This window comes from Leguminivora glycinivorella, chromosome 2 (genome assembly GCF_023078275.1).
Source record: "Leguminivora glycinivorella isolate SPB_JAAS2020 chromosome 2, LegGlyc_1.1, whole genome shotgun sequence".
Classification (NCBI taxonomy): domain Eukaryota; kingdom Metazoa; phylum Arthropoda; class Insecta; order Lepidoptera; family Tortricidae; genus Leguminivora; species Leguminivora glycinivorella.
Window position 1 is genome coordinate 1,006,431 of NC_062972.1, and position 10,028 is coordinate 1,016,458.

The 10,028-nt window shown below is 40.7% G+C and overlaps 2 protein-coding genes across 2 annotated transcripts; one reads left to right on the forward strand and one right to left on the reverse strand.

Moving 5' to 3' along the window:
• Positions 1 to 582: 582 nt before the first annotated feature.
• Positions 583 to 1,176, reverse strand: LOC125242232 (transmembrane protein 258). Its single transcript, XM_048150967.1, has 2 exons — positions 1,019 to 1,176; positions 583 to 941 (listed from the first exon to the last, which is right to left on the reverse strand). Exons 1-2 carry the CDS (start codon positions 1,022 to 1,024, stop codon positions 702 to 704), a joined length of 246 nt encoding a protein of 81 aa, XP_048006924.1. The 5' UTR covers positions 1,025 to 1,176; the 3' UTR covers positions 583 to 701.
• Positions 1,177 to 1,511: 335 nt separating this feature from the next.
• On the forward strand, positions 1,512 to 10,028 carry LOC125242324 (RE1-silencing transcription factor-like). The gene is made up of 3 exons (XM_048151098.1): positions 1,512 to 2,953; positions 4,046 to 4,282; positions 7,853 to 10,028. The coding sequence occupies exons 1-3, from the start codon at positions 1,813 to 1,815 to the stop codon at positions 9,841 to 9,843; spliced, it is 3,369 nt and encodes a 1,122-aa protein (XP_048007055.1). The 5' UTR covers positions 1,512 to 1,812; the 3' UTR covers positions 9,844 to 10,028.

A 10,028-nucleotide genomic window follows, 5' to 3' on the forward strand; every position in this document is an offset into this window, starting at 1 on the left:
CATCAAAATTCAGTAATTGAAACCGGAGATCTCATGTCCTGAACCTAACCAATCATTATAATGCTTTTGAGACTTTCCAAGCTGCAATTGATATCGAGGGTTTACTGGTGGAACCCATTAAATCGAGATAATTTGTCCTGTCCTTGAAATTGTGGAAATTACACATAGTTCGAATTTCAAAAATCCAGTTTGCTCAACTTATCGGGTTTCACCAGTAAACCCTCGATATGTCTGTTCAGGAATTGACAAAGATTGATTTGACTTTACTGCATACCAGCAGCGGCTGGTTCATACAAGCCGATTCCCACCGGCTTGCCTAAAATTGATTACTAGTAAAGTACCTATATGTTAAGGTTCTTTTGTGCTCAGTGTTGCCTAGCAGGAATTTTCACCAGCCACTCTGCATACTGCATGTTTTGATTGGCTCTTGTAGAAACAGTTTATATTCATTGGCAAATAATTATTGCATTATAATTTAGATCAAGTCCCTCTAGGGTTAAGTGCCCCCTAATCGTATAATTAAAGCTCATTAAGAAAACATTGGGTCCAAAATAACTCAGAATTTTGAAAGAAAACAGTATATAGATAGCATAAATTTTACTTCTTAAAATATAAAATTTTCTCATCAGAGACAACTCAGTCCCACATACCTCCCAGGAATGGTGCATAATAATAGCTTACAAACTAAAACTTGGCGATTGTTAGACGTATATCCCGACCCACAGCAGTAAGAATAGGATACCAAAGCCAGAGAACAGAGCTGCTACGAGAGACAAGAGAAGTTCCTTAAACAGGTCCCGGTTGCCTTTTGAGCTTGTGACTTCGTACACGAAGAACCACGCCGTGAAGAAGATGCCGATGCCCAGTAGAAGCATCGTTAGGTGCGGGAAAATCGCCGGGTTGATGGGCGAGGCATAGCGCACCATAGACTCGATTTCCAACTAGAAAGAAAGTAAAATAATCAGACTCTTAATTTACCAGTACATATACGCGAAACAGGGATTAAAAGAATACTAACAGTCATTTTTATGTGGTTTTTTGTTGGGATAAAATACACGAAGCACGAACGAAAATTGTCAATCGCCGGCCAATGGAAACGTCAGCGTTTAGGGCACTTTCCGTTATACGCAATACCGAGTGAACTAAATAAATTATCAGTGTTTTATATTCGTCTTTTTCAGAAAAAAATATACTGAAATAATTTACAACATTATCACATTTATTACATATTGTGCTGCAATTTTTTTATTACAGTTTTATTAATTTTACATTGAAGGGTGCCTCCACATCTGGCGCCTCGCGAGCGTCGCGTCTTTTTCCATACAGTTGGCCCGACGCAACGCTCGCGAGACGCCAGATGTGGGGGGACCCCACAAACTACTAAGAAGATACTACGTATGGGGACCCTAAGGTGATATTGCTATCATGCTACCATGCGTGTAACAGAACGTTTTGAAAAAACAAGTGCGTTCATAAAAAGTAGTTTTACAGAATGTTGGAAATTCTTAAAATTAATGTTTAAACAGTTATTGGGAATATGAATCCAATATTTCATGTTATTTTTAAAATAAACCTTTACTTGTAGCACTATTAAGTTATTGAAACATACATTTTTATTATGAGCATTTCTCGAAAGTAGAACGCAGTTGTAGACTATTGACTTCACTTTTGACATGACAGATTTTTGACATAATGTGGTTGACAGCTGATTTCTCTGTTTATTTCGCTCATGTTTCTATTGTATTTTTCTCATAAAACATGAATATTATTAAAATGGTCACTTAGATTAGGATTACTGGTGATCGCACAACAATGTCGTCTCAACGATTTATCGTGAACATGGAGGCAGGGGCGCAGGCACACACAAGTGACGCCAAACCAGCAGTGAAGGACAAATTGATGTCGTATGAAGAGAAATCTGTGGGGTCTACGGCCTTCTTTAAGTGCGAGGCGTGCCCGTACATGGCGCTAGCTGAGGATGACATAAAGTTCCACTTGTTCACTGCGCACCCAGACCTGGCGAAGAGCAACGGCCTCGCGGACAACATACAAATCAACTGCCCAGGTTGCACGAGCGTTTTCGACGCAGAAGAGACTTTACGGAACCATCTGCGCAATCATCACAAAATGGGGATCAAAGACGTCAAGAAAATGGTCAAAAGCCTCGTTCAGCTGGCTCTAAAAAACGCCAAATTAAAGAAAGAAGACAACACAAGCCAGTCTGCGCCTCAGGAAGCTGACGTTAAAATACCGCAGGTTATCGAAATCGTCCCAGATATTGTGAATGCTAACAATGATTCTTTACCTCAAGGTGTTGCTTTCATATCAGTGGATGAATTGCAGAAGATGAGCACACCGAACTTTGAAAAGGTTGATCCTAAGGAGATCATTCAGGAAGCTAGCATAAACATTGTGTACACAAATCCAATTTCAACTCAGTATGTCAATGTGACTAACGCTGTGACACCCGTGACAGCTTGTAATGTCTTGCAAGTGTCCAGCGTACCTCCAGACCTGATTTCATCCATTCAGCCGAGGATACCTGCCGATAGTAACATGAATCCATCTATAGACAGCATGGAATCAGTGAACAGGCTTGGTAGACCAGCAAAATACAAACCCCTAAATACTACTGATAAAAAAGAGGAGAAAAAAGAGCTAGAAACTATACTTGAGTGTGAAACACAGTTATGTTCAGTGAATAATTGTCGGTTTCGTTTAAAGAGTGACGAAAAACTAGCGTATCATAGAAAATGTCATTACAAAACTATATTCAAATGTCCTGAGTGTGCCATTGTGTTTGTAGAGGTGGAAGCCATACATACGCATCTCTGGAAGACTCATGAGATAGATATGGAGATGCCGACATGTGAGATCTGTGGGTTTAAAACATACAAGCGAGGGAGGTACAACCAGCATATGAAGTGCCATGGCAGTGTGAAAGCTTATGCATGTAAGTTGGAGACAATGTTTTGGTTAAATAATCTTATTTTTAACTGGTTACCTGAACCCTCCTTGGAATGTGTGCACTCCTTTTACTGTGTATTTAACACAGCAAAGGGGAATGTACAAGTTTCTAATGGGGTGGCGACGCGCATGTGACACTGATTGAGTTGCAGGCGTCCATAGGTTATGGTGACCACTTTCCATCAGGTGGGCCGTATGCTTGTTTGCCACCGACGTGGTATAAAAAAAATATGCTTTACTAAACACACTGTGTCCGTTGCTATTAAGGTTAGATTGACTTGTATTTTTATATGAATAAACTGTCAAAGCAGCTTTATAGCAAACAACAAAGTGGGATGTTTTCCATGCACACTCACATATTTTGGTTAAATATATTTTTTTATCAGGTTACATAATCATATAAATTAATTCTCATTTTGATGCACACATATTACATATAGAAATACTAGCTTTTGCTCGCGGCTTCGCTCGCGTTAGAAAGAGACAAAAAGTAGCCTATGTCACTCTCCATCCCTTCAACTATCTCCACTTAAAAAATCACGTCAATCCGTCGCTCCGTTTTGCCGTAAAAGACAGACAAACAAACAGACACACACACTTTCCCACTTATAATATTAGTATGGATCTTTTTACAGATTTTGTACATTGCACATACTCACGTTATTATATCGTGGTTAGCGAATTGATTCGAATCAGATAGAGACCCATCGTCAGATATTGTATAAGGTTTTTGACAGCTTAAATTTTTTCTCGAATGGAAATCTCAAATCTCTAAAAATATTTTAAGCGGGTTACTCACGCATTAAGTCGATATAGCGTTCGACATGTTTCGGTCCAATTTCGAGAACCTTTCTCAAGAGTAGCGACCCCGCTTTTACATGTCGAGAGCGCGACGCATACTGTATGCGTCGTCAATATGCGTCGCGCTCTCGACATGTAAAGGCGGGGTCGCTACTCTTGAGAAAGGTATATCGACTTAATGCGTGAGTAACCCGCTTAAAATATTTTTAAATATGTATGAGTCTCACGGGAGTTTTATAGTTAAAATCTCAAATCTCCTTTCTTTTTTCAATTTCAGGCACAATCTGCACGAAAACCTTCAAGAACGCCAACCAGCTCTCTAAGCACCGGATGTTCCACAAAGAAGCCATAGTGCACCAGTGCTCACTCTGCCCGAAGCGCTACTCAACCAAGCGGAGGCTGAACCTCCACATCTCAACGGTGCACGAGAAGCTGAAGCCGTTCAAGTGCTGCCACTGTGATTATACTTCGTCGAGGAAAGATGAGATGAAGCTGCATTTGAGGTCACATACGGGTGAGTTTCATTGTGTATCAGTGGCGGCTGGTGAAAATTTCTGCTAGACAACACCAAAGCAAAATGAAACCTACCTTAACATTAGGTACCTAGTAATCAATTTTAGGCAAGCCGGTGGGAATCGGCTTGTATCGACTAGCCGCTGCTGTTGTATATTCCTGCAAAAGGTTTTTACTGATGCTTTGTTAAATTTTTAAGCCAATTTTCAAGGTGATTTTAGAGTCTTTAGACTTAGAAAAAGATTAGCTTTTAGCTATGTAAATCAAATTCTGAATTTATAACATACTAGCTTTTGCCCGCGGCTTCGCTCGCGTTAAATTCTAAAATCACGGAATAATTATAAATATTATAAATATTATAGGACATTCTTACACAGATTGACTGAGGCCCACGGTAAGCTCAAGAAGGCTTGTGTTGTGGGTACTCAGACAACGATATATATAATATGTAAATACTTATACAGGGTGTAACATTAATGCTGGTGATCCATTTAAGAGCATAACCGGTATCGAATAGCGGTTACGAATACCACTTCCTTTTTTTAAAATAAACACCATGAAAATTAAAGGTACTATAGAAGGTAATGTATAAGCCGTAGGATTTATCTTCGGCAATTATGTTACATAGTGTATAGGTACACAGAAAACATCCATGACTCAGGAACAAATATCTGTGCTCATCACACAAATAAATGCCCTTACCGGGATTCGAACCCGGGACCGCGGCGCAGCAGGCAGGTCACTACCGACTGCGCCAGACCGATCGTCAATACAATGGTCCATACAAACTTCCACCCACCCCCCATTTCAGGAAAGTGGGGGGTTAGAAAGAGACAAACAGTAGCGTATGTCACTCTCCATCTCTTCAACTATCTCCACTTAAAAAATCACGTCAATTCGTCGCTCCGTTTTGCCGTAAAAGACGGACAAACAAACAGACACACACACTTTCCCATTTATAATATTAGTATGGATGACTTATAGTCTATTCCGAACTCGATGAGTCATACAATGTATGAGACCCTTACGGCTCAGCCACGACATTGGGCTAAGCGCGACAGCGGTGAGCGGCGGCCATACATTGGAGCGAGACACAGCAACGGGACTTTTCATTCGCACATATGGCTGCCGCTCACCGCTGTCGCGCTTAGACCAATGTCGTGGCTGAGCCGTTAATATTCTGTTACTCTTTCTCTGTTGCTCCTTCTGCACAACCTGGAGCAGCAGCACTACCAACCATATTCATATTCATTTTATTGGTAATAAATAAATTACATTTCAATTATAAATACAATCGCAAATAAGTATATAAATTATTAGTTTAAAACTAGGAACTATCTGTAAAGAAAGAATTCTTTACAATCGTAGAATGTCTGATCTATAAGCCAATTTTTAAGTTGGTTTGTTGGCCACGCTGCCGCCACGACGCCTGGGGCGCGTCTTACGTCCTTCCTATACAAAATGTACTGAGGAGACGTTTTTTGAATTACATTCAGGCGGTGTGGCGGAGACGTCCGTTCCGCGCCGCGAGACATGCGTCTTATGAGTGTGGACGCTGACTAAGAGGTTATTATATCTTGCGACCCATGACGTGTGTGAGTTTCCCTGACAGCGAGTCTGTGTGACACGCAGGGCAGCTTTCCAGCTAGCACGCTACGGGTCTCATACCTGCGCGGAGCCGTGTTACAGTTAGACGTTGCGTTTATTTCTCGTGTCACTCACTACCACAGGTACACATATCATGCAAGTGTAAAGGAAACGGATCACTGTTTTCTATACTTTTTAACAATATGTTTTATCGGAGTTGATGTATGTACAAGTGTAATTGGTAAACCCAAGGACGTATATAAGGGGGGGGTTCAGGGGGTTCAAACCCCCCCCTTAGGCAGGGCCGGATTAAGGGTAGAGCGAGTGGAGCGGCCGCTCTAGGCGCCACATGGTAAGGGGGCGCCAAAATCGAGAATATGGAAAAATCCATACAAATAATTATACGTTGCGTGGGCGCGCATATATCACAAAAGGGCGAGAGGATTCGGAAATTAATCCACCTATTGAAAATCTAGATTTGTAATTCAGATTAAGTGGAAAGTTGCACCAGGTTGCCATTCATAAGGGCGCTGTTGCTAGCCCTTGACGAACCACATTGTGCGGCGAATGGCAAAGCTACGTCGCTATCCAAATGCAAAAATATGAGTCTACCCGATAGTCCAAAGCGGAGTTCCTCATAAAGCCAAAGACGCAAAACGTCTCAGGGAGGCGCAATTTTGTGAGTCGGAGCAGATGGTGAGCGAATTTCAAAGCACTCAGATCACTTAGTGGCAAAATACCGAAATGGGCGTCCCGACGGTGACGATCGAGTCCGCAGTTAATCTCTTAATTAACTTTTAAGCATTAATATAAAAATAATAGAGATGGCGAAATATAAGGCCTAAAAGTCGGGGACATAGGCGCCCTGTGAAGTCAAAATACCCCAAATTATGTCAAAGACCGCAACTCTGCAGTGCAGATGCAGACGATAAAAGCTTGAAAGTTCGCGGATTCGCCGCTGGCGAGTTGTCTTAATTAATCAAGTCAATAGGAAAAAAAATCGCGCTTACTATTTATAATTATCTGCTCTTTTAGTTAGGACAAATTCCGAATCTGTTTTCCTGACTTGGCCACTATAGTGCCCCATTTTGTTTGTTATTTTATGTACATGATATTCACGTTCAGCCACACGTAACTATACTAGGGTGCGACTACGAAAATTCAACCATTTGTCCCTTTCGCACTCTGTCTGATGAAATCCATAAATTTTGTATTGCGTTAATCTTCAAATTACGGCATTACTATGAAAAAAATTTCGCGCTCGCTACGCTCGCGATTTATTTTCCTGCGTAGTGAATTTTCTTCCCAAGGGCGCCGAAAATTTATGGCCTGGCGGTGAACTAGTGGCACCTCGTACAACTGGTCGCCAAACCCATCGCAATAATGTTCCAGGGGAAACTGCGGAGATATACTACCGGCGAAACGTATATTATCCTTTCTTGGAACATTTGATATCCGAGTTAGAACCGAGTCATTGGTCAACCTTGGAGCCTGAAAAAAAACCTAGACCTGCTATTGGAGCCATCGACCAGTGTGATCCAAATTTCTTTCCTTCGATCAGAAAGTTGCTATTGATACTGGCCACTTTGCCAGTATCTACAGCAACTGCTGAAAGAAGTTTTTCAACCTTAAAAAGGTTAAAAACATTTTTGCGTAATAGGACGGGACAAGAGCGCCTCACGGGGCTAGCCCTTACGTCTATCCATAGGGAAATAGCTGCCGTAATAATAGACGCTAATGATATTGCCAATCAACTAATTTTAAGAAGAAAAATAAGAAGAAAAGTTTTATAACGAAGTAGTGTCTTTTATTTTGCATCATTATTAATTAAATGTTCGAGACCTCTTTTTATCCGGTTGAGTTCATGACCCGAACCCCCCCCCTTAGACTTTCTATATATACGTGCTTGGGTAAACCGTTCTTGTAACTAAATAAATAAATAAATTAATTAATTAACCGTCAATAACTTGTTGTACTGTTCCAGGTGACAAGCCCTACTCTTGCGACCAGTGCAGCTACCGCGCAGCCGACCACAACGCCATGCGGCGACACAAGAAGCTACACACCAAGGAGGCCCTTTACAAGTGCAAGCACTGCCCCTTCAGCTGCATCCAGTCCAACTACTTCGCCAGTCACATGATCTCCAAGCACCCCAACGTCCCCTCCACCGACGTCCATCGCTGCCCTTACTGCACCTTCAAAACAGTCAACAAAGATAAGTACCAATCACATCTCACCACCCACCCGGACAAAGAAGGAGTACAACTGCTCATAGAAATGACCAAGTCCAAAAAACTTTGGACTGTACCGAGCGAAACAACAGACAAAGTTGAAGAAACGACCCAAGTCAATGAAGAAAGTAAGGAACAGAGCCCGAAACCAGTTAATGATATCCCTATTGAAGTATACGATTGTGATAGTCTGTCTGAAACATTATCGCAGAACTATCCCAAAAATTATGCAAATTCTTCTAATGAAAAACAACAGGGTAACTTCGATCCGCAAGTCATTGTTACTGATCTTAGTAAAGATGATAATAACTCCGACTGTCTCATTTCGGAAAGTTCAAATGATACTTTAATGGATAGGCAATATACTACACAACATACTCTGCAGAATTTAACCTATGATGCTACTCAGGGGAACCTACACTATTTGAATACTTCAGTTCCAATGGAGCAGACTTTATGCCCAAACAGTACTGTGAACTCTTTAGTGTCTAACCATTCAGTAATAAGCAATATGAGTAACAATATCATGGCTAATTTCCCTATCAGACTCCCACCCGCACAACTATCCATGCAAAACATAACTCTCAACCCTGTACACAAGATATCCCTCCCAATGACTAAAGTTATCGGCCCTATTATAAAACCTACACAGATCCTACCAGTACCCTCATCTAGTAATTCTCCAGTAAATTTAATAGAACCAGATGGATTGCCCAGGAAAAAACCTAAAATATCTGTGAAAAGTAACCTAATTTTAAAAGGTCCTGATCAAGAAAATATGTTCCATTCTCAGCAAAAGATGGCGTTTAAAAGATTAGAAGATAATGAAAGATTTGGATTAGGAGCAGTCACTTTTAACAACCTAATAACTACTCAGTTTATGCAATTACAACCAGAGCCCGAGCTTAGCGAATCCCCTAGCAACATCATCCCGTACCCTCAAGAAACCATGCTCCATGACGCATCCACACCGCCTGTGGACAACGTGGACAACTCCCAAATGTTCACATTCAACAACCAAATGAACGTCAACTCAATCATTCTTCCACCGCCTCAAAAAATACAAAACAACGACCCCAGTTACATCAAAATAGAAGCTACAATCAAACAGAACACGCAATCACCGAGTTTAGAACGCATGTGTAACGCTAACATAATGACCAACCAGACTCTAAGCAGGGAGTATAAAGCGTCACCGCCTCTAGAAGATATCCACAAGAACTTTAAAGAGATTAAAAATGAAGTAAAAAGCGACGCGTTTTATAACATGGCTATAAACAATACCACAACTAATCCTTCTATAATAGACCAATATTTAATTGATAATATTATAGGAGAACAATATTCAGGACATTTAGATCTTTCAGCTGGTGCTTTAGATGTGTCCGACCCTCAGAACGATGTCATCGAAATAGATGATAATTCTGATGACAACAAACTACTATCTAGATATGACATGAACTTTCCTTTAGAATCTCTATATTTAATGCATAATGATTTCCATTTTCTAGAAAACGACGTACCTAGTGTGCCTAATGAAGTAAATGATATAAACAGAGTAGTGACAGAGGTCCCTATAATCAATCAGAAGGATTCCCATACAAGCGAAGGTACTAGTAATGATTACCCTAATTTTATACAGGGCAAGAAAGATCCTATGATGAATACGTCGGTCAGGCAGTCTGTTAATAAAATTAATGTGAAAAACATTGAATTGATGAAGGATAAATGTAAGGAATATTGATATGAACCACCGAAAATGATTGTATAAAATGAGTCACATAGAAGCAAAATCAGTAATGTCCTCTTTTTACTAAGGCACTGGTCCCACCGCGAGCTAGTAAATAAAAGAGACGAGGCGATTTTGATAGCTCACCGCTAGGCGAGTAACTATAAACATCGCCTAAAGCACTGGTCTCACCAAAATAA

Bases quoted from the DNA above. Each gene is read 5' to 3' on its own strand.
- LOC125242324 (XM_048151098.1), top strand. From the start codon at position 1,813: ATGTCGTCTCAACGATTTATCGTGAACATGGAGGCAGGGGCGCAGGCA. The intron at 2,954-4,045 runs GTAAGTTGGAGA...TTTCAATTTCAG, and splicing joins CAGTGTGAAAGCTTATGCAT to GCACAATCTGCACGAAAACC. The intron at 4,283-7,852 runs GTGAGTTTCATT...GTACTGTTCCAG, and splicing joins GCATTTGAGGTCACATACGG to GTGACAAGCCCTACTCTTGC.